The 24,903-nt window shown below is 44.8% G+C and overlaps 2 protein-coding genes across 2 annotated transcripts; both read left to right on the forward strand.

Moving 5' to 3' along the window:
• Positions 1 to 757: 757 nt before the first annotated feature.
• Positions 758 to 4,472, forward strand: LOC119525539 (mucin-16-like). The gene is made up of 4 exons (XM_037824316.1): positions 758 to 836; positions 1,479 to 2,255; positions 2,376 to 2,461; positions 4,458 to 4,472. The coding sequence occupies exons 1-4, from the start codon at positions 758 to 760 to the stop codon at positions 4,470 to 4,472; spliced, it is 957 nt and encodes a 318-aa protein (XP_037680244.1).
• Positions 4,473 to 5,065: 593 nt separating this feature from the next.
• On the forward strand, positions 5,066 to 24,602 carry LOC119525540 (mucin-16-like). The gene is made up of 6 exons (XM_037824317.1): positions 5,066 to 5,226; positions 17,201 to 17,967; positions 21,098 to 21,222; positions 21,319 to 21,386; positions 22,537 to 22,709; positions 24,559 to 24,602. Exons 1-6 carry the CDS (start codon positions 5,066 to 5,068, stop codon positions 24,600 to 24,602), a joined length of 1,338 nt encoding a protein of 445 aa, XP_037680245.1.
• The last annotated feature ends 301 nt before the right edge of the window (positions 24,603 to 24,903 follow it).

The raw sequence follows: 24,903 nt of genomic DNA on the forward strand, positions 1-24,903 counted from the left end.
GACACTTTGAAGAATGCACAGAAGCTCAGAGAGTAGCTGCAGATGAGAGACAGTTTGAAGACAGCCGTTGAAGGCAGACTCTTGGTCCGGAGAAGCTAAGAGAGGACAGACACTGCAAGAGCAACTAAGAGTGACATTTTTGAGGAACTGCAGCCTAGAGAGAAATGTCTTGGGAGAAAGCCATTGTGAAACCAAAACTTTGGAGCAGACACCAACCATGTGCTTTCCCAGCTAAGAGAGGTTTTCCGAACACCATTGGCCATCCTCCAGTGAAGGTACCTGACTGCTGATATGTTACCTTGGTCACTTTATGGCCTTAAGACTGTAACTGTGTAACCAAATAAACCCCCTTTATAAAAGCCAATCCATTTCTGGTGTTTTGTATTCCAACAGCAATAGCAAACTAGAACACCCCCCACTCATCACAGAATCCACCGGAGGGCCCTTCACCACCCAAACAGGTCCTCCTTGGGCAACCTCACAGAGTATATTTACCATTCACACATCAACCATAGACTCCTGGGTATGGACACACTCAACTCTGATTCAGGGTTTGGCAAACTCAAAGATTACTACTTTCATGAACAGAGGTCCCAGAAATGCCTCATGGACTAGCCCTCACTCTCTGGAAGAAACCAGCCCTCCCTCTTCCCTTGAACCTAAACCTGCCTCAGCCTCAACTTCCACTGTTTCTTCCACATTTGCAGGGTTCAGTCCCTCCTCCCGTGTTTCTGCAACCTCAGTCCCCTCCTCTGGGATGGTGAAGATCCTGGCCATGATGGGCACAAGCTTGGAACCTGGCACCAGTTCAACTCCTGAATTGAAGAGCACCTCTGGTGAAATACTCACCCCACCTGAAGCCACCACAGATACAGAGGTGATTTACCCTTTCACAAGCACAGACGCGACCAATCTGGCAACCACCACTTCTGCTCAAGGATTACATTCCTCTCTCCCAGCCCACTCAGAGCTATCTGAAACCACAATGCTAATGGTTATTGCTACCACCGTGGGGGAAAACTCTTTTTCCACATCTGTCTCTGGCTCCTCTGAGATCACTAGAGATGAGTCAGAACCAGTGTCCTCCTGGACCCCTCAATTGAGTGAGAATAGCACCTCCCAGGACACCAGCTCAGCTGAAGAGACAATCAATGTACATTCCCAGGTGCCCTCTGATGTGGCTACGACTGAGGTCTCCAGGGTAGAGATTCCCTCTTCTGGTAAAACATTCATGCCAGGTCTTGCTCAGACAACAAGGCCCATTGAGATACTGACAGGAACCAGCAGTAGACCCTTTGACTCTCTCATGACAGAATCTATGCACATGACCTTCACCGCACCAACAGTTCCTCCTGGAGCTACATCACTGCATGAAAATACCTTGAGCACATCAACCACAGATCCCTGGGCAGAGATCCAATCAGTCTTCCCCAAGCAATCTGGGACCACACTTTCAAAGGTTACTGCCTCTATCACAGGAGGCACAAATGTTTCCACATCCACGCCTGTCCCCTCTGAGACCAAAAGCATAGAGACAGAGCCATCCTTCACCCTGATTCCAGATCAGAGGGAGACCAGCACCTCCCCGGGAACCCACTCAGTCACAGAGACAAGCACTCTCCTTTCATACCTGCCCACTGGCACTGATACTACTGAGGCCTTCATAAGAGAAGACATCTCCTCTACCAGGACATCCAATTCAGGCCCTGCTCAGTCCTCAATGTTACCATCCATCACCACACCCTATACCTCCCCTGTCATCCCAGAATCTGCAGGAATGACCCTCACTGACCGTATAAGTCCTTACGAGCGTACATCAGTGAGAACACATAACTTAGACACATCAACTGTAGACCCCTGGGAAGTTGCACTTTCAGATGTGGCTCAGGATTCTGAACACTCCAAAATGAGCACCCTCATGAACGCAGGTGCTGGGGATGCATCATGGATCATCCCTCACTCTGTGGAACAAACCAGCACTCCCTCTCTCCTTGAATTTACTGCTGCCACAACCTCAGCTTCCCCTGTTTCTTCCACATTGAAAGGCATTCAACCCTCCTCTGCTCCTCCATTGACTTCACTTCCCACCTCTGCTGTGCTGAAGAGTGCAGCCATGTTGAACACAAGCTTTGGACCTGGAACCAGTTCACTTCCAGTTGTGAGCAGCAACTCTGGGAAAATACTCCTTACTGCTGAGGCTACCACAGATTCTCAGGCAATTCCCCCTTCCGCAAAAGCAGCTACAACCACGGAGGGTACTTCCAGTTCTGGACTGGACTCACATTCCTCTTTCCCAGCCCATTCAGAGCCATCCAGAGCCACATCTCCAGAGGTTTTTGTCTCCACCATGGGGGTCACCACTCTTTCCACACCAGTATCTGGCTCCTCTGAGGTCACCAGGAATGAGACAAAACTAGTGTCCTCCCAGAACTCTCAACTGAGCAAGACCAGCAGCTCACAGGTAACTAGCTCAACTGAAAATATAAGCAGTGTCCATTCCCAGGTGTCCACTGGTGCTGCTACTGAGGTCTCCAGGTCAGTGATTCCTTCCTCTGATGGAACATTCATGAAAGGTTCCATAACCTCAGCAAGGTTCCTGAGCATGTCCTCAGAAACCAGCAGCAGGCCCTCTGCCTCTCCTCTCATGGTAGATTCCATGCATAAGGCCTTCCACATACAGACAGGTCCTTTTGGGGCTACATACCTGAATTCACATACCCTGGAGACATCAACTGCAAACTCCTTTGCAGGGACCCATTTGGCCTTCTCAAGGCCATCCATGGCCACCTCTCCCAAGGATAGTGGCTCTACCATGGGGCACACCACTGTTACATCATTGGCACCTGCATTTCCTGAGCCCACAAGGATCGACACTCTGCTGTCTTCCTCCCTGACCCCTGGACTGCAGGAGACAAGCACCACCCAGGAAGCCACCTCAGCCACAGAGACAAGCACTGTCCATTCTCTTGTATTCACTGGTGCTACCACTTTTGAATTATCCAGGACACAAGCCACCCCTTCTAGCAAGACATCTATGCCAGGAACTACTGAGTTCCAAATTTCTCCCAACAAACCTACAGAAAGCAATACCAGCCAATTAACCTCCCCCCTCATCACAGAATCAACAGAAGGGGTCTTCGTCACCCAAACAGGTCCTCCTGGGGCAACCTCACAGAGTATATTTACCATGGACACATCAACCATAGGTTCCTGGGCAGGGACACACTCAACTGTGACTCAAGGTTTGGCAAACTCAAAGATTACTACTTTCATGAACAGAGGTCCCAGAAATGCCTCATGGATTAGCCCTCACTCTGTGGAAGAAACCAGCCCTCCCTCTTCCCTTGAACCTAAACCTGCCACAGCCTCAACTTCCACTGTTTCTTCCACATTTGCAGGGTTCAGTCCCTCCTCCCGTGTTTCTGCAACCTCAGTCCCCTCCTCTGGGATGGTGAAGATCCTGGCCATGATGGGCACAAGCTTGGAACCTGGCACCAGTTCAACTCCTGAATTGAAGAGCACCTCTGGTGAAATACTCACCCCACCTGAAGCCACCACAGATACAGAGGTGATTTACCCTTCCACAAGCACAGACGCGACCAATCTGGCGACCACCACTTCTGCTCAAGGATTACATTCCTCTCTCCCAGCCCACTCAGAGCTATCTGAAACCACAATGCTAATGGTTATTGCTACCACCACGGGGGAAAACTCTTTTTCCACATCTGTCTCTGGCTCCTCTGAGATCACTAGGGATGAGTCAGAACCAGTGTCCTCCTGGACCCCTCAATTGAGTGAGAATAGCACCTCCCAGGACACCAGCTCAGCTGAAGAGACAATCAATGTACATTCCCAGGTGCCCTCTGATGTGGCTACGACTGAGGTCTCCAGGGTAGAGATTCCCTCTTCTGGTAAAACATTCATGCCAGGTCTTGCTCAGACAACAAGGCCCATTGAGATACTGACAGGAACCAGCAGTAGACCCTTTGACTCTCTCATGACAGAATCTATGCACATGACCTTCACCGCACCAACAGTTCCTCCTGGAGCTACATCACTGCATGAAAATACCTTGAACACATCAACCACAGATCCCTGGGCAGAGATCCAATCAGTCTTCCCCAAGCAATCTGGGACCACACATTCAAAGGTTACTGCCTCTATCACAGGAGGCACAAATGTTTCCACATCCACGCCTGTCCCCTCTGAGACCAAAAGCATAGAGACAGAGCCATCCTTCACCCTGATTCCAGATCAGAGGGAGATTAGCACCTCCCCGGGAACCCACTCAGTCACAGAGACAAGCACTCTCCTTTCATACCTGCCCACTGGCACTGATACTACTGAGGCCTTCGTAAGAGAAGACATCTCTTCTAGCAGGACATCTAGTTCAGGCCCTGTTCAGTCCTCAATGTTACCATCCATCACCACACCCTATACCTCCCCTGTCATCCCAGAATCTGCAGGAATGACCCTCACTGACCGTATAAGTCCTTACGAGCGTACATCAGTGAGAACACATAACTTGGACACATCAACTGTAGACCCCTGGGAAGTTGCACTTTCAGATGTGACTCAGGATTCTGCACACTCCAAAATGAGCACCCTCATGAACACAGGTGCTGGGGATGCATCATGGATCATCCCTCACTCTGTGGAACAAACCAGCACTCCCTCTCTTGTTGAACTTACCCCCGCCACAACCTCAGTTTCCCCTGTTTCTTCCACGTCGAAAGGCATTCAACCCTCCTCTGCTCTTCCATTGACTTCACTTCTCACCTCTGCTCTGGTAAAGAGCGTAGCCATATTGAACAGAAGCTCTGAACCCAGCACCAGTTCACTTCCAGTTGTGAGCAGCAACTCTGGGAAAATACTCCCCACTGCTGAGGCTACCACAGATTCGCAGGCAATTCCCCCTTCCACAAAAGCAGCTACAACCACTGAGGGTACTTCCAGTTCTGGACTGAACTCACATTCCTCCTTCTCAGCCCTTTCAGAGCCATCCAGAGCCACATCTCCAGGGGTTTCTATCTCTAGCATGGGGGTCACCTCTCTTTCCACACCGATGTCTGGCTCCTCTGAGATCACCAGGAACAAGACCAAACCAGTGTCCTCCCGGAACTCTCAACTGAGCAAGACCAGCACCTCAGAGGACACCAGCTCAACAGAAGATACAAGCAGTGTCCATTCCTATGTGTCCACTAGTGCTGCTACTGAGGTCTCCAGGTCAGTGGATCCTTCCCTTGATAGAACATTCGTGACAGGTTCTGCAACCTCAGCAAGGACCCTGGGCATGTTCTCAGAAAGCAGGCCCTCTGCCTCTCTTCCTATGACACATTCCATGCATCAGGCCTTCCCCTCACAGACAGGTCCTTCTGGGGCTACATACCTGAGTTCACATACCATGGAGATATCAACTGAAACCTCCTTTGCAGTGACCCATTTGACCTTCTCAAGGCAGTCCATGGCCACATCATCCAAGGATTCTGCCTCTACCATGGGGCACACCACTGTTTCATCATCAGCATCTGCATTTGCTGAGCCCACAAGGACTGAGACTCGGCCGTCTTACTCCCTGATCCCTGGACTGCAGGAGATAAGCACCACCCAGGAACCCACCTCATCCACAGGGAAAAGCATTGTCAATTCTCGTGTGTTCACTGGTGCTACCACTTTTGAATTATCCAGGACACTAGTCACCCCTTCTTCCAGGACATCTCTGCCAGAAACGACTGAGTTACAAATTTCTCCCAACAAACCTACAGAAAGCAATACCAGCCAGTTAACCTCCCTCCTCATCACAGAATCCACACAAGGGCCCTTCACCACCCAAACAGGTCTTCCTGGGGCAACCTCACAGAGTATATTTACCATGGACACATCAGCCATAGGCTCCTGGGCAGGGACACACTCAACTGTGATTCAGGGTTTGGCAGACTCAGAGATTGCCACTTTAATGAACATTGGTCCTAGAAATGCCTCATGGACTAGCCCTGACTCTGTGGAAGAAACCAGCTCTCCCTCTTCCCTTGAACCTGAACCTGCCATAGCCTCAACTTCCAATGTTTCTTCCACATTTACAAGGTTCCGTCACTCCTTCCCTATTTCTGCAACCTCAGTCCCCTCCTCTGGGATGGTGAAGATCCTGGCCATGATGGGCACAAGCTTGGAACCTGGCACCAGTTCAACTCCTGAATTCAAGAGCACCTCTGGTGAAATACTCACCCCGCCTGAAGCCACCATAGAAACAAAGGCAATTTACCCTTCCACAAGCACGGAAGAGACCAATCTGGCGACCACCACTTCTGCTCAAGGAACACATGCCTCTGTCCCAGCCCACTTAGAGGTATCTGAAACCACAATGCTAATGGTTATTGCTACCACCACGGGGGAAAACTCTTTTTCCACATCTATCTCTGGCTCCTCTGAGATCACTGGAGATGAGTCAGAACCAGTGTACTCCTGGACCCCTCAATTGAGTGAGGACAGCACCTCCCAGGACACCAGCTCAACTGAAGAGACAATCAATGTACATTCCCAGGTGCCCTCTGATGTGGCTATGACTGAGGTCTCCAGGGTAGAGATTCCCTCTTCTGGTAAAACATTCATGCCAGGTCTTGCTCAGTCAACAAGGCCCATGGAGTTACTGACAGGAACCAGCAGAAGTCCCTATGACTCTCTCATGACAGAATCTATGCACATGACCTTCACCGCACCAACAGTTCCTCCTGGAGCTACATCACTGCATGAAAATACCTTGAACACATCAACCACAGATCCCTGGGCAGAGATCCAATCAGTCTTCCCCAAGCAATCTGGGACCACACATTCAAAGGTTACTGCCTCTATCACAGGAGGCACAAATGTTTCCACATCCACGCCTGTCCCCTCTGAGACCAAAAGCATAGAGACAGAGCCATCCTTCACCCTGATTCCAGATCAGAAGGAGACCGGCACCTCCCCAGGGAACAGTTCAGTCACAGAGACAAGCACTCTCCTTTTACATGTGCCCACTGGCACTGATACTACTGAGGCCTTCGTAAGAGAAGACATCTCTTCTAGCAGGACATCTAGTTCAGGCCCTGTTCAGTCCTCAATGTTACCATCCATCACCACACCTTCTACCGCCACTGTCATCCCAGAATCTGCAGGAATGACCCTCACTGACCGTATAAGTTCTTCTGAGCTTACTTCAGTGAGAATACATAACTTGGACACATCAACTGTAGATCCCTGGGAAGTTGCACTTTCAGATGTGACTCAGGATTCTGCACACTCCAAAATGAGCACCCTCATGAACACAGGTGCTGGGGATGCATCATGGATCATCCCTCACTTTGTGGAACAAGCCAGCACTCCCTCTCTCCTTGAACTTACCCCTGCCACAACCTTAGTTTCCCCTGTTTCTTCCACATCCAAAGGGATTCAACCCTCCTCTGCTCTTCCATTGACTTCACTTCTGACCTCTGGTCTGGTAAAGAGCACAGCCATGTTGAACCCAAGCTTTCGACCCAGCACCGGTTCACTTCCAAATGTGAGCAGCAACTCTGAGAAAATACTCCCCCCTGCTGAGGCTACCACAGATTCGCAGGCAATTCCCCCTTCCACAAAAGCAGCTACAACCACTGAGGGTACTTCTGGTTCTGGACTGGACTCACATTCTTCCTTCCCAGTCCATTCAGAGCCATCCAGAGCCACATCTCCAGAGGTTTTTGTCTCCAGCATGAGGGTCACCACTCTTTCCACCGCAATGCCTGGCTCCTCTCAGATCACCAGGAATGAGATGAAACCAATGTCCTTCTGGAACCCTCAACTGAATGAGACCAGCAACTCACAGGAAACCAGCTCAACTGAAAATATAAGCAGTGTCCATTCCCAGGTGCCCACTGGTACTGCTACAGAGGTCTCCAGGTCAGTGGTTCCTTCCTCTGAGGGAACATTCGTGACAAGTTCTGTAACCTCAGCAAGGTTCCTGGACATATCCTCAAAAACCAGCAGTATGCTCTCTGCTTCTCTTCCCATGTCAGATTCCATACAGCAGGCCTTCTGTACACAGACATTCCTTCTGAAACTGTATCTCTCTTTTTGCTGCCATCTTCTTCCATGACCCCCCAGTCTCAGGTAGACCAGTACCTCCCAGGATATGAATGCAGCCATGCAGAGAGATGCTTTCCTTCTTTTTTCTTACTTCTTAGTTTCCTAATGCTTATGACCTTTCTTCTAGCTGGATATCTCTTTCAGTCCCATCTCTGTTCATGTTGTTACTATCTGTCTCCACAGGAACTTTCCCACTCGCCACCCAAAGAATTTTTTGGGGCGTTACATCTTTGGGTCCCCTTATCTTGGACATATTTATTTACCTCTGCCTTTTTGGAAGATACATTGTCATCTGTGACTCTTTGTTTTGAACACTCAGTGGTGACCACTCTCATGAACAGAGATCCAGAGGATGTGTCATGGATGAGCACTCCATATCTGGATGATACCAGCTCTCCTTCTAGCACCTTTCCCTGCCATGACATCACTGTCCTCCACATCAGAAGGTGGTAGTACCTCCCATCCTCTTCCTACAAATTCATTTGTCACTGTGGTCCAGTGCAAATCCAAGCTATGTGGGCCACAAGCTCAGAGCATGGCACTAAGTCACCTTCAAATTGGAGCAGCACTTCAGTTGAAATATTGACCACTTCTGAAGCCACCACTAATACAGAGAGAATTCCCTCTTCCATAAACACAACCATGACAACTCTGGGAACTGGTAGTTCAGGATACGAATATTGTTCCTCTATCCCACCCTATTCAGGGTCATCTGGCACAATATATCCAATGGTTACCACCACTGCTACACAGAACACTGTATATCCACATCATTGCCTGCCTTTTTAGATACCTCAAGGACTAAGTCTCATCCACTTTCTCATGACTTCTGGAGTTATGAAGACTATCATGTTCCTGAACACTAACTCAGTCACACCAGCAAATACACTTTAATTTCCTGCATCCACTCATCTTTTGCAGAATTCCAAGATGGATATTACCTCCTCTGTCAAAATATTAATCACTAACCAGTTTCCATCCTCACAGACACTGAAATTCCAGGGGAAACAGTCACTCACTTTTATGCTTCTCCCTCTGGTACAGGGTCTGGTGGAGAAACATCCTTTCCAGAATCAAACCTTACTACATCTGTATCAGAAAATACTCGTTACCTGAGTACAGATATATCATCCTTAACTAATCCTATTCCAGCTGACAAACTTATGCCTTCTCAGTCAGAAGCTATGGTTTCCTTTGCCTAACTGAACTTCAAAGGTGCCAGCTCAGCTGTCTTGTCATCCAGTTCCTCCTTTAGAGCAGAATCCAGCTCTGGGGCTTCTACTATTTACACCATTGCAGAGAGCCTACTTAAATCAGCTTCAACCCCATTCCCCTCTTTAACCTTCACTACCAATTACTCTTCAAGGAACCCAGCTGACCTGGGGATGACTTCCTCACCAGCTGCTCCACCTACAGTGGACACCAGTCTTGGGGGAGAGAGCAACAGTGCTGAAGGACACTCAGTGATGATCAGTTCTTTGGATACTTGGACCAAGCCGGTCAGGACATCTATGTCACCCTTTGCGGATACCATAATAACAAAGAATGTTCACTTGGGAATAGTGACAAGTGCTTTTCAAGTACTTCCACAGTCAACACAGTTGACAAGTAAGGACCTACAGCTCCTACTTCCAATTCTTTGGGGTTAACAGCAAATGATTCCTTTACTGGTAATTAATTTGACTCAATTAGGAGTTTATTTTTGCACCAGAAATTCTTTCAGAAGATATTTGTTGGTCTATCCTCTGTTCCAGGCACTGGGCTAGGTAAAGGGGAAACAATGATAAATAAACAAGTCGCTGAATAATTAGATATGTGCTCTAATACTACTACTAATGATGATGAGATGACAATGATATTAATAACAACTATGCTTATATAGCACTTATTCTGTGCCAACCACTGTTTTATGAATTTCTTAAACCTTGTTATAACACTTTTGAAGTAGATATTATAAGCCCATTTTAGAGATGATGAAATTGAGGTACAGAGAGGTTAATTAATTTGCTCAAAGTCATAGAGCTTGTAAATGACAGAGTTAGAATAAAAACTCAGATTATCTGGCATTAAGAATCCATGCTCTTAACCATTAGGCTAAACAGCAATGGTCAGATATATAGGAGCAAAAGCCACAGTCTGGCATCATAGTAGCCACAGGATTTTAGGAAGGAAGAATGACCAGTTATTTGAAATGCAGCAGAGTATCCAAGTTGAAGTGAGATGAGAAATGTTCTTTAGCAGCATGGGGCTGCCTCAAGGATTCTAATGAAGAGACTATCAATGGAATGGAGTGGACAAGGTCAATAGCTAATACAATACATAGATACAAGGGGAGTTTCCCCCTTTTACTTGCACATGTTTGTATGTTGAACACAAAATGTCAAAAGCTGGGAGAGATGAATAAAAGGTGAGTCAATGAAAATTGTAGCAACAAAGTATCTGAGGATGCAGGAAGGCCCCAGGACTTAGAAGGAAAAATATCACTCCAGGAGATCAGTAGATAAGGGAAGGAACCTTTTGGGGATTCCAGTCCTCAAATTTGACCCCCAGGTTTGTTCTGTACTTAATTCCAGACAGGCCCTCTAACTACTCGAGCATCTATTCCACTAGACAATGAATACAAAAGGATGACCTTGATTCTCCCTTAAATTAAAGTTTTAACAATTCAAAAGAAAATTAGAGACATTGGTGGCTATTGACCCATGTCCTAAAATGTGGCTTAGTAGTTGAGTCATGGATATTCAGCAAGTAAATGGTGAGTGGAATGGTAAGAAGGTGGAATGGTAAGAAGGTGGGAGTGTAACTGGCTGGATGGAAGGAAGAAAGAAAGGAGAGATTAATAAATGGAAGGAAGGAAAGATGGATGGATATAAGGAATGATAGATGTTTGGAGGAAGTATGTAAAGAAGGAAAGGACAATCAAATAGTAAAGTTTGAAGGAAAGTAGGGGGGAGAAATGTTGGTAGGAAAGTTGAAAGGAAATAAAGATTGAAGAAAAGAGGGGTGAATGGAAGAAATCAAAGGAGGGAGGAAAGAGGGAAGGAAGGAAGGGTGGATGGTAGGAAGAAAGGAGGAAGAACAGGTGAGTAGATCAAGGAATGGAAGGAAAGAAGGAAGGAAGTTAGGGTAGATAGAAGGATCTCTATGGATGGGTGTAGCTACTCATGGCATGTAACCCTGGCTCAGTGTTCTTCTGGATGAGATGAGACACACGTGTTTCCTTCCCCCCTTACCTACAGGGATTGATGACACTGTGGAATCCATCACAAAGATACCCAGTGTAGCAGCACATGGAGATACCACAGGGTCAGTCAGTGCCCTTCTGCCATCCACACCACCTGCTGGAGGTAGGTGCAATTTTGCTTGTCTCCCATTAATCCCACTTGTGGCCTTATTGCCTGTTCCTGAAAGATGAAAATGTTTGCTTCCTTTAGAGAAAAAATTTTCTGGAGCTGCCATGGATTTCCTTGCTTAAGCTGAATCTTTTCTTAATGGTTACCAGGTGTATTTTACCACTTTGCCTTCCCTCATAATGTGCCGAGTGTGCTTAGCTAAAGGTCAGATATTTCATCTTCACAAATTCAACACAATTTAACTAAATTCTGAAAGTAATTATTAATAATAGCCTATGTGTTAGAGACTATGCTATGAACTAAGGTCACTAAAATGAAGATATTTTGGCATTCCACCCATAGAACTCTCAGTCCAGTAGGGGAGACAGCAAAGAAACAAAATAATTAAGATGCAACTTTGAAAGTATGTAATGAAGATATATTTGAACCACAGAAGGAATAATTCATAGTTGAGGCAATATTTGAATAGGGTTTTAAAGAATAAATATGAATTTACCATGAAGACAGAGGGAGCTGATGATGGCGTTCTAGATGGAAGTCTCTAAAGGCAGAGAAGGGTCAAAGGTACAAATCATTCATCTTTTCTAAAGGTTAAAACATAAGGAGGATGGATGGTAGATGAGATTGAAGAAGTGATAGAAATCAACTTTTAGAAAATCTTCTCACCATTAAGATAAAATGCTTAAATATCCTTAAACAAAATGACAATGTTTGTGGTAAAAACATTTTTGCAAACCTTTTTGTTCCGTTTTAGAGAATCCTAACATGCTAAGCATATTAAATGCTCTGGATTAAAGAAATTTTACTATAAATAAATTTGTTTAGTGTTGTTCAACACAGACTTTCCTCTGAAAGTCACCTAACATTTCAGAGTTCTGAATAAGAATTTAATGGTTGCAGGTATATATAGAAAGGGGACCACCTCGCTGAGTTGCCAAAAGGTAAAACTTTACTTACCTATGCAATTATTCCCAAGGAGTAACTGACCAAACTATTTTATCAGCACATTTTGGAGGCTTTTTTAAGATCCAGGCTAATTGGCTTTGAAAAGAGTCAACCTCTATCAGATTTTTAATCTAATCCTGTGACCCAGATGTCTTAAATTGCATTCCCCAGAAGCAGAACCAGGGTCAAGGATTTGGGGGCAAGTAGTTTATCTTGAGTAGGGGTGATTCAGGAAGTACTGATCAGAGAGACAGAGAAGAGGGAAAGGAAGCCAATGCAGGGTGCATTCATCAGCAGGTAACAGCTGTAGGCAATGCTGTGTCAATCCCAATGCAGATCTCTGGGGGACAGTGTAAAATACTTCAGAGCTGTCCTATCTAAGGGACAAGGTGGCTGGGGTTTTGTCATACAACTCCTTTCCATCATTGGCAGGGGGCTGTTGCTCCCAGAAGTGAAAATCCCAGCACTTCTGGACTGCCCCACACAAAGTGTGAGTGAAAGCCCTAAGGTGTGGGATCATAAGGGCTTCAGTAGGACCCCATTGGCCGGGACTGGAATAGTGAGTGCTGACAGCATATGTGTGGGACATCAATAGAGTCTGTTAAGTCAGGCCACTGGGAAATGGATCAAATAATGGGAAATGGCAAAGTTTGTGAGGGATATCCAAGAATATTAATTGGCTCCTTTCAATCTAGAGTAGGTTTTCTACCTTTGTCACTATTGACATTTGGGGCCAGATGATTTTTTGTTGTTCAAGGCTGTCCTGTGCATTGTAGGATGCTTAGCAGCATCCATGGCCCCTACCCACTATATGCTAGTTGCCCTGCCCCACACACATTTGTGACAACCAAAATGTTTCTAGACATTGTCAAGTATCCCCTAGGGGAAAAACTGCCCTGGTTGAGAACCACTGAGCTCGAGAGTGCTTGCTATGAACCCTGGATGGATGTTTTCTCCTTATTTCTTTCTCTTTCTGTCCTATTCTCTTTCTATTCTTTCTTATCCTCTTTCTATCCATAGACCAACACGAGTTTCTGAAACTCAGTTAGGGAGTTAATATAATGCAGTGGGTTTAGGATGAGAAAACTAGGTTCAAAATTCCATGTTATCAGTAAGTAGGTTTGTGACCTTGGCAAGTTCTGGTCTCTCAGGTTCTGTTTTTCTCTTCTGTAAAATGACAAGAATAATAGAATATATTCACAGTTCTTGTGAAGACCAAAGAGATAAAACAATTTGCAATTCCCTCATCTTTATTGTCAATACCATCAAATAAATATGAAGTACTCTGGAATGTCTTCTCTCAGAAATATGGTTTTTAGTGTACTTTCAGCAATACAGGGACATTTGTGTGATTCATTCGCTGGTTTGACGTACCATCAGAGTTACTTTTCCCCTCCCCCTCCACCAGTTTCCAGCAAGCTCTTTGGTCTTTGTAGAGGGGTTTCCACTCAGTTCATCCTCTTCCCTGGGAATCATTTTCTGAACCCTGCTTCAGTAGGTGCTATTTTAGCTAATGCCACTTTGCTTCAAGGGCTTCATTCCACTCTGCTTAGTCAGCTCTAGTACTGGACTAGCGTGGTTCTTGGTGAATTCAAATCGGCAAAAGTTTATTTTGTAGTAGAAGCAGTAGTAGTAACAGTAGTAGTAGTTAGTAGTATTAGTAACAGTAGCAATAGCAGTAGTAGGTAAGAATAGTAGTAATAGTAGTAATAACACTGGTAATAGTAGGTAATAGTGGTCATAGCAATGGTAGTAATAACAATTGTTATAGTAGCAGTAACAGTAGAAATAAAATAGTAACAGTAGGAAGTAGCCTTAGTGGTAGTGACAGTAGTAGGAGTAAGTAGTAGCAGTGGTAGTAATAATAGTAGTAATAATAGGTATTAGTATTAGTAATGTCTTATTATGAGCCAGGAGGCACTATGCTTGATGCATTTTTATCAACCCTCTGACCTGGTCACTATACTTATCCCCACTTTGTAGATGAGAAAATAGAAGTCTAGCAAGGTTTAAAGAGCCACATGTCTATTTAGTGAAGGAGTCAGAATCCTGGTGCAGGACTATTCCAGAGCCCAAGCTCTCAAGCACTATGAAATATGCTTTCTCTCAGGACAGAGGAGACCCACTTATGTATGCATGCATCCATATATTCATTCATTCATTCATACAATGCATCTTTTTTGAGCATCTACTATAGGCCAAGCTGTCAGATGTTAATAGCTGTTAACAAGCAGACTGTGACGGGTGGTATGGTGCTTGTTCAGACAATGTGATAAGGAAGTATTGAGAAGAGGAAGATGAATTCTGATATGGATAAGTAAAGTTAGGTTTAAGCTGGGCAGAATGTAAAGAATCTGTATGGGGGATGGACATGCAAGGCAGAGAGAACAGCTTGAACAAAGGTTCAGAAGCTGAAGAGTACAGAAAAGATTTGGGAACAGTGAGTCGACTAGTATAGTGAAGAGTTTGTGAAGGACTTATATTCCAGGATGAGGCAGAGAAGGTAGGTGAATACCAGTCACAATCCTTATTCCCATTCTGGAAACATACCAGTCCAAATGAACAAGAGACATTTTACACCCTTACCCCAGGTGGAGAAAAAGCAAGCTATTACCAGTCCCGTAAGTGGTGGTGATTTTGTCCATATTGTGTGCTCACTCCCATTTCACAGGACTACACATGGGAGAGACAGAGAGAGCAGAGACCACCACCACAGCTCTGATGGCCACCAAAGTCTCCACTTCTGTATCAGGAAGGACATCAGGTAAAACACTCAGCTCCAGCACAAGAATGATCATCACAACCCAAGGTATTCCTCCTGATGTTCCAGAGACGACTGCCTCACCAGCCACCAGACCTACAGTAGAGGCCAGCACAGCTGTTCCCAGGACAACCTCATCTGTTGTTACTAGTGAGCCAGAGACCACACCCTCACTGGCCCCTAGTTCTGCTGCAGCGACCAGCCCAGGTGTTCCAACTCTGACTGTTTCCCCTCATGAGTCAGAGACAACAGCCTCATGGGTCAGCCATCCTGCAAAGACTAGCCAAACTCCAGCTGTTTCCCATGGTGAATTATATACCACACCCTCAGCAGCCACCAATCCTGGGGCAGAAGACAGTTCAGCTGTTCCAATTCCAACAGTCTCACCTGGGGTACCACATATGGTGACATCACTGGTCACTAGTTCTGAGGCAGCGAATATTATGTTTATTCCAACTATGATTGATTCCCCAGGTCGACCAGGGACTATAGCTTCAATGGCCACCCATCCAGGGGCAGAAGCCAGTTCAACCATTCCAACTTCGAATGTTAACCCTGGTGTAATGGGGATGGTGACTTCACTGGCCCCTACTTCAGGGGCAGAAATCAGCCCAGCTGTGCAAATTTTGACTGCTTTCCCTGGTGAGCCAGAGACAACAGCCTCATGGGTCCCTCATCCTTCAGAGACTAGCCCATCTGTTCCTAGGAAGACCCCAAATGTTTCCCATAGTGTATTAGACACAACAGCCACCAGTCCTGGTCCAGAAACCAGTTCAGCTATTCCAACTGCAACTGTATCACCTGCTATGCCAGGGATGGTAACCTCACTGGTCACTAGTTCTGGGACAAAGACCAGTGTGGCTATTTCAACATTGATTGATTCCCTGCATGAGCAAGAGACCACTGCTTCATTGGCAACCCATCCTGGAACTGAAGACAGTTCAGCTGTTCCAACTCGTACTGTTGCCCTTAGTGGGTCATTGGTTGTGACCTCACTGGTCACTAGTTCTGGGACAGAGACCAGTACAACTGTTCCAGTTCTGACTGCCTCCCCTGGTGAACCAGAGAGAGCAGCCTCATTAGCAACCAATCTTGGGACAGAAGAAACTTCAGCCATTCCAACTATGTCTGCTTCCGCTGGTATACTTGGAATGGTGACCTCATTTGTCACTAGTTCTGGGACCAAGACCAGTATGGCTATTCCAACCATGACTGATTCTCCAGATCAACTAGAGACCACAGCTTCATTGGCCAGTTTAGCTGTTCCAACTTTGACTATCACCCCTGGTGTACTGGGGGTGGTGACCTCAGCGGCCCCTAGTTCTAGAGCAGAGACGAGTTCAGCTGTCCAAACTTTGAGTGCTTCTCCTGATGAGCCAGAGACAACAGCCTCATGGTTCACCCATTCTGCAGACACCACCTTGACTGTTTCCAGGACAAAACCGTATGTTTCCCATAGTGAATCAGAAACCACATCCTCAGTAGACACCAGTCCTGGGACAAAAGCTAATTCAGCTATTCCAACTCTGACTGTCTCACTTGGTGTGCCAGATATCATGACCTCTTTGGTCACTAGTTCTGGGGCAGTTAGCAGCCTGGCTGTTTCAACTCTGCCTGATTCCCCAGGCCAACCAGGGACCACAGACTTACAAATCACCTATCCTGTGGCAGAGACCAGTTCAACCATTTCATCTCCAACTGTTTCCCCTGGTGTATCAGAAACAGTGACCTCACTGGTCTCTAGTTCTGGATCAGAAACCAGTACAATTTTTCCAACTCTGACTGATTACCCACATGAATCAGAAACCAGATCTTCATTGACCACCTTTCCTGAGACTGAGGACAGTTCAGTTGTTCCAGCTCTAACTGCCTCACCTGGTGCCCCAGATCTGGTGACCTCAGTGGTCACTAGTTTTGAAACAGAGACCAGTACCACTATTCCTGTTATGACTGATACCCCACATGAACCAGAGACCACAACCTCATTGACCATCCATCCTGGTACTGAGGACAGTTTAGCTGTTGCATCAACTGCCTCTCCCAGGACCCCGAATCTGCTGACTTCAGTGGTTCCTGGTTCTGAGACAGAGTTCAGTACAACTATTCCTATTATGACTGATTCTTCACATGAACCAGAGACCATGGTCTTATTGACCACCCATCCCAGTGCAGAAAAAAGCACACCGATTTATGTTTCAACTCATTTATTAGAAACCACAGCCTCACTTGCCATCAGAACTGGGACCAAGATTAGTACAGCTCTTCCAGCACAGACTGTTTCACTTGGTGCACTAGAGACATCTTCTCTGTTCACCACACTGGGGACAGAGACAAGCAGAGGTGATACAGCCCCAACTGTCTCACCTGGAGTTCCTGATGAAACAGCCTCACTATCCACCCATCCTGGAACAGAGACCAGCACTATTCCACCTTCAACTCTTTCGCCTGGTGTACACGGGCCTGCCACTGCCCTTGCAACAGCTGGCAAACCTAATAGTGTAGCCTCCCGGAGCACAGAAACCTCGCTACTCACAACCTCAACTGGACTCCCAGAGTTTTCCAAGACTGTCACAAGGACCACTGGGACTTTGATACCATCGGAGTCCACAGCACCACCTAAAACTAGTTATGGAAAAGGAGAAAGTCCAACAACTGTCCTGAAAAGTACAACCATTGAGACTACTCACTTAGCCACAGGTTCTGTGTCTGAGACCACAGCCACCTCCAAAACCCTGGCCAGAAGTCCCTTTGCCCCTTTGCCCACATCTGGAATTTCCACCTTGGCTTCTGTGAATGTGACTTCAGGAACAAGTAAGAATAATTTTTAAATTTATTGTTATTATTATCTCTTTTTCCCTCATTGAAACAGTTCAATTACTCTGCCAAAAATGTTGAAAACATGTAAAAGCCTCAGAGAATTAAAAATCCCTTGTAACCCTACCTACTAACCAGAGATAACCCGTTTGTTTTAAACAAAAAATAGTTTTGTAAGTTGTGAACATTTTCCTTGTTACCTAATATATTTATTTAATGTTTACTATTTTCCATTACTTGTCTTTGACTATTTTCTTCAGATTTACAAATTCAGTTCTCCAACATTTATTTAATGTTTACTATTTTTGCATTATTTGCCTTTGACTATTTTCTTCAGCCTAATTTACTAATAGCTACATTTTATTATGTGGTTCAGCTTTCCCATTATTTTATTTAAACTAGAGGTCAGCAAACTTTTTCTTAAAGGGCCGGATACTAAATATTTTTGGGTTTGCAGGCCACACAGTTTCTGTTAAGACTACTCATCTGAGCCATTGTGGTGCAAACGCAGCCATAGACAATACATCAACAAACGGGCATGGCTGTGTACTAATAAAACTTGATAAAATCACAGCACTGGCTTCAGACCATGGTTTGCCAATTCCTCATTTGAACAGTCCCCCAATGGTGGATATTTACAGTTATCATTATTTTAAAAATAAACTAAACAACAGTGAGATGAACACACTTATAACTAACTTTTAATTCTCTGAAATGCTCTATTTGTGTGTTTGCCAAAGATTTCCCTTTATTTGTATATTTGGCTCAGAATGAAATTAAACTTTGAATAAATTCAATTTGATAAATACTTAGTAATTGCCATAGGTAACTGTGTCAATACTTTACTACATATTTAGCATAATATTATTTCAATTAATCACCCCATATCCTATGAGGTAGAAATACTGTAACGCCCATTACAAATAGGGGAACTGAGGCTAACATGGGATAAGCAGGTCACTTAATCACCTAGCTATTAAGTAGCAAGCTGGGATTTGAAAACAGGTCTGTAACTATAAGGTACATATTCTTTACCTCTACACTATCTTGCCTCCCTTGAGAATTGACCATTAAAACCCTTCTCCCACACTTGTGATTTCTAGGTGAGTAGAGCTCTTATTCAGTTAATAATTTATATACGTGAGTGAGATGTGTAGTAATAGGTAAGTAGCAGATGAGGGTTCCTTGTGGATGGAAGGAATGTGTGAGGTGGGTATATGATACTGATCAATGGGAAATAACTGTTAAGAGTCACAGTCTCTTGCAGTTGTTAAAATAACTAAGAGGAGGGAAAAATATTTAGGGCAGAGGGAAAGTATGTACAATTACCCTGGGGTGTGAGAGGGAAGCACAGTGGGTAGGAAAGCTGATAGAGGGAACAAGAATATCAATGCAAAGAGTGTGTGGGAAATGAGACTAGAAGGGTACAGGGTAGTGATGGTGCCCAAGCCCTTTCTTCCATGGTAAGGTATCCCAGATTTTTTTTCTAGTGTTATTGTGTTGTGTTTTGAATACAGAATATGTAAAGAACTGCTACATCCCACATTCTATTAAGGAAGCTCAAAGACTCCAGCACTCACTGCTAACAACATAGATAGGACAGGGAAAAATGCCAAGGTAATTCCCCAAATGGGTGCCTCACTTGGCCATTCGGGGGCAAGAAATGCAAGACTAGATTTTCTGATTCCTTCAATTCATGTCTATTGGCTTCCCTTGTCTTCCTGGCTTTGTGCCAGGACCTGTAGACTCAGACACAAATCTAATAGTGGTATTCCCAGAGTGTTAGAGCTGGAGGGAGCAGACAAGGAGCACAGGGACTCCGGAGGACATCTTCACCCAGCACCAGCTGATCCCCATTGGCAGATATACCATGTCCCACAAACTGTCTTCACTCTGTGCTATTCTACACCACAATTCTGCAGTTGGATTCTTTTCCTCAGCTTTTGTGACCACCACTTATACACTAGTGACTTCAAGCCCTTTTTTTCCAGTTCCACAGGTAGGAGCCCTCTTCCATGTCACACAAGTGATCCATCTCTGATTTAAGTAGGGACAATGAGAGAGTTAGAAAGAGACTCTTTTTTCTGGAAGTATTAGCAAGTCTCTGATGCTGAATTCTCTCCCTGGACAAAAGGGATGAGTGGAAGCTTCCTCAGGACATTTAAAAATATAACCAATAGCAGCAGGCTCCTTGAGGGGCAACGGGAGTTCCAGTTGGTGAACAAAATGTTTAGTGAAATACTATCGAGTGATCTTCAGCTACAGGGAGGAGGCTAGTCTCTGCTGACTCAATGCAGAGTGAAAGAGCAGGACACAGCAGAATGGGTCAGATAGAGTCAACAAAGGCAGGAAGGTGGAACTGACCCTGAAGCAGTCACTTCATTAAGTTTTTACTGTTCACCTCCTTACATCATTGGAATTGTCATTTTTGAGAGCCCAAATCCCTGAGTCAGTAACTTCCTTGTAGCCAGAAGAGGTAATATGTCTTAGGCCCCAAAAGCAGACTCTGAAACACTGATTTGAGTGCAAATGGTTTATCTGGGGAATGAATCTCAGGAAGCATTTGTAGGGGCACGGGTATGTAAGTTAGGGAAGGGAAAACAGGCAGCAATGTATTACTGCTGCAGGCAACTGGAGCTCAATTCTGCTGGGGAAGCCACGGATAGCACATAGCACATACACTTTGAAGTTGTCCCACCCAAGAGGCAAGGGGGTAGGAGTATTTATACACCAACTCCCATCAGTCATTGATGGAGAGATGTTCCTTTGGCCTATTAATTACAATTATCCCAAGATGAAGAGGTGCAGTAGCTGGTGTGTGCTGACGTGGGAAGAGCCAAGGGGATATGGGAGTTAGATGACCAACTCATAGTTACCTGTTTGTTTTGCTTTTCAAACTGAAAGTCTGCATCCTAGGAACCCCCTTAGCCCAGGAAAACTAGGATGGCTGGTCCATCTATGTGGAAGAATTTTCGACAATGACTGTTAGACAAAGTGTTGCAAGCAGAACGGCCCAGACCTTACCCCAACTCAGTACTGGAGTTAAGGTGTGTTCTCAGAGCCTTCCCTCCATCCTTAGCCCAGGCCTAACTCAGGACTAGCGTCTTCTTACCCTCCCCCACTGCAGCTACAGTTCCTTTCCTGATGCCTTTTACCATCAACTTCACTATCACAAACCTGGGCTACACGGAGGATATGGGACTCCCAGACTCTGAGATATTCAACATCACTGAGAGAGTCCTGCAGCGCCTGGTAAGAGCCACCCTGCCAGTGCCCAGTCTCACCTTATCCCTGCCACATCCTGGCCTCTTGGCACCTCCGATTTACCTCCCTTTCCTTCCTTGCCAGCTCAGGCACTTGTTCAAGAACAGCAGTGTTGGCTCCCTCTATTCAGGCTGCAGACTGACCTTGCTCAGGTAAGACCTACCTCTATAGCACCTACAGCAACCCAATTCTGCAATATTTGGCCCCCTACTGTCCTGATCAGTCACAGCCACATGAGCCTATGCCAAGAGTTGGTATGACGTAGTAGAACCAAAGAGTCTAGGTTTTAAACCCTGTTCTTACATTTGCTATTTGTGTGAACTTGGCAACACATACAACCTCTCTGTTCCTCAATCACTTTATATATAAAATGGTGATAATAACAGTACCTCATTCATGGGGTTGTTAATCACTCAGCACAGTGCTTGACCCAGAATGAGTGCTCAATTAATGGCATCACATAGTACCTGCTGGTGAAGCATTTTTAGCAATTGTGTCCACAGAATCCCTGACACCTTGCCTGCCCTGAGCCACTTTTGACATATCGGGGGGAAATGCATACACTTCAGCTCCACTGTTTGCTCCCACTTTTAAGTCCAGGAACTTTCCCAAAAAGGGCTTTTACTTGAGACAAAAGGAAAAACAAACCAAATGTTTATCATTGGCCAAGTATTTGGCAATTAAAAGAAAATCTCAAATGGACCTGGATTTTCAGCAGAAATAGCCTTCCTTTTCCTCTCTGCCTATGTCCCCATCAGCATCCTCTGAGGTTGGTGAGCTCAGGACACTTTATTCATACTTGATCTTGTAGCCTCTCTGTTGGGTTCTTCATCCAGCTGATACAACTCATCTAGCCAGAGAGGTGGGTCCATGAGGGGAGATTCCCAGAGTATCCTAGACCACAATTATCCTCAAATGAGTTCTACCCACCCCACCTGCCCTCTTATCTCCAGAGAATGGGGGAATCAATAATAATAATGTCACCCTTACTACATGCTACAGAATGATCTGAGTACTTTACATGTTTCCTTTAATTATCACGACCCTATAAACTGGATACAATTATGATCTCATGTTGTAAATGAGAATACTGAAACTCAGAATAGCCAAGTTACTTGCTTGAAAAACATTATCTTTAAGGATAAGAGTCCAGATGAAGAGGATCACCAAATGAGAAAGATGTGTTTGAGAAGGCAGACAAAACCCAGGAAAGAGTGTAACATGAAAATCAAGTAGTCATCAAGAGTATCCAACTCTCAAGTATCTCTGTACATCCCTATTCCTGTGGCCCTCTCTCCCCAGGGCTGAAAAGGACAGGACAAGCACCAGAATGGATGCAGTCTGCTCCTATCAATCAGACCCCACAGGCTTTAGCCTGGACAGAGAATGGCTGTACTGGGAACTAAGCCAACTGACCTATGGCATCACGCGGCTTGGCCCCTTCACGCTGGACAGGAACTCTCTCTACATCAATGGTGAGTAGCTCTTCAGATGGAGCTCCCTTAATTCAATTTCTCTGTATCTACGTACATAGTCCCAGGCCAGCCTAGAATATCCATGGGGCCTGAGTTCTCTCCCCTCAGAACACCTAAGAAGGACTTTCAACTTCTGGAAATAAAGGTTGACTTCAAAGTCTTCCTCATTCCAGTGATCTTTCACAGAAGATTGACTGGAGCATGCAGATATCAGAGAAGGAAGGGGTAAAGCAAGACCATGGCTGCTATCGTGGTTAACCCTTCCCTAATGGGTAATAGGTTCCCAGTGCAGTGACTCCTCCATTTCTTTCTTTCTAATGGCAGCATGCAGCTCTTTACTCTTTCTACAAGGATCAGCTGGAACTATGCCCTACTTGATAAACAACAAAACTGTTTCTCATATTAAATATACTAATATTTAAGCAACAAAGTCCTTAGCAACAACACCAACAATAACAGCTATAACAATAAATAATATTTATTGAGACATTCCTATGATCTAGAACTATACATATATTATGTCTTAGTAAGCCTACCTAAAACTCTGTGAGATATGATATACATTTTACAAGAGGAGCAAACAGGGCTCAGGGAGGGAAATGCATTTGACCTAGTTGAGACAGCTAATAAGTGGTAGAGTTGGGACTCAAACCCCAAATCAATTCTAAAATCTAGGTCTTCTAACTACTAGTTCTATTACAGACCAAGGTAGCAAGAACAAGCCCTAAATTTCAGAAGGAAAGGTACATTAAGAGACTTCTGATACAATTTAAACTAATGTTTGATTAATTATGTCCTTACTGTACCACCTTAGATTTTTTCTTTATACCTGGATTGAAGCATATGTTGCCTTGTATGGTGACTGAAAAGCAGTGGTTAGCAGTATGAGATTTGGTGAGTTATGGACCTTGGTTTAGGTGTTGGCTCTGCCTTTTGCTCACTATGTGATCTTGGGCAAGCCATATAACCTCTCTAGTCTTCAGTTTCCACTTGTAGAAAAAATGTCGCTTCAGAAGGTCAAATGTGATAAAACCTGAATAGCCCAAGTAAATCATAGAGCTTCACTTGATCCATTATCAGAGATAAGTTTCATTTCAACAAATCTGGCCAGGCTATCAAATGTAAAGTAAGTATTAACTTTACTTGCATTACTCACAGAACTTCAAAGGAGATTCAATTAATGATTCAGAAAAATACTTACTCAAATCTCTTTTCCCCATTTGTTTTCAGTCTCCAACTTAATTGTCTTTGGCTGACTCCCAAGTCTCTCCCTTCTTCATTATTCAAATCCTTTTCCTAAATCCACACACCAACACATCACCTCTTTCCTCCTTTTCTCTCTCTATATTAACATATCCATAAGCCATATTTTTCCCCTCTCCACCTCATTATCTCAGTTCTACATTACAGAAGCCCAGGAACAATCTGGTAAGGGTAAAGCTGTCTTTGGAAATTGGGGAATGGGTAGAAGCAGAGAAAACAAGGGCAATATTATCTTTAGTGGTTGAAGCAAATACAGGTAAGGCTAGAAACACTCATTTCCTTAAAATTTTTGTACCTACAATTCATTTAATGAGGTTTAATGTAGGTATTGTGGACATACCCACAATATAGAGATTGCTCTGATTACTATATCTTTATGATAATAGTGATGAGTACTAAGTTATCTTTAGCATCAGAATATGAGGCTGTTACCCAATAAAGTAGATGTTATTACTTATTTATGAACATCAAAGAAAACACTTAGGACAGTTTGTATAGTTTGTAAACTTATGTTTCAACTTCTATCACCCACACCTTTTTTTAACCTCTTCCCATCATCTTACTCTTTCTCCCCATCTCTCTTTAGGTTATAACTATCAACACTGGACCCACATCACTAGCAGTGAGTAATAAGGGCCCTGATGTCCCTGTACCCTGGGATCCTTCTTCCCCAAGTCTGTTATCCAGGAGAATACCCTCCATCCTCCAGATTTCATCCCAAGAGCAGCCCCATGCCAGCAGAAGTCCCAGGCAGAACTAAGAGAGATACAAGTTCCCATTAACGGTTCAGTTTTCTCATTACCTCATGATAGATCCCGACACTTTTTGTTCACATTGTATTTTCCTTCTAGTGACTTTCATATTCTCTTTAGGATCCCAAGAGTCTCTGACCCTCTGCAGGTGGGAAACTTCTCTCTGAGTCCCATGAATC

Source organism: Choloepus didactylus, assembly GCF_015220235.1.
Source record: "Choloepus didactylus isolate mChoDid1 chromosome 25 unlocalized genomic scaffold, mChoDid1.pri SUPER_25_unloc2, whole genome shotgun sequence".
Taxonomy (NCBI): Eukaryota; Metazoa; Chordata; class Mammalia; order Pilosa; family Megalonychidae; genus Choloepus; species Choloepus didactylus.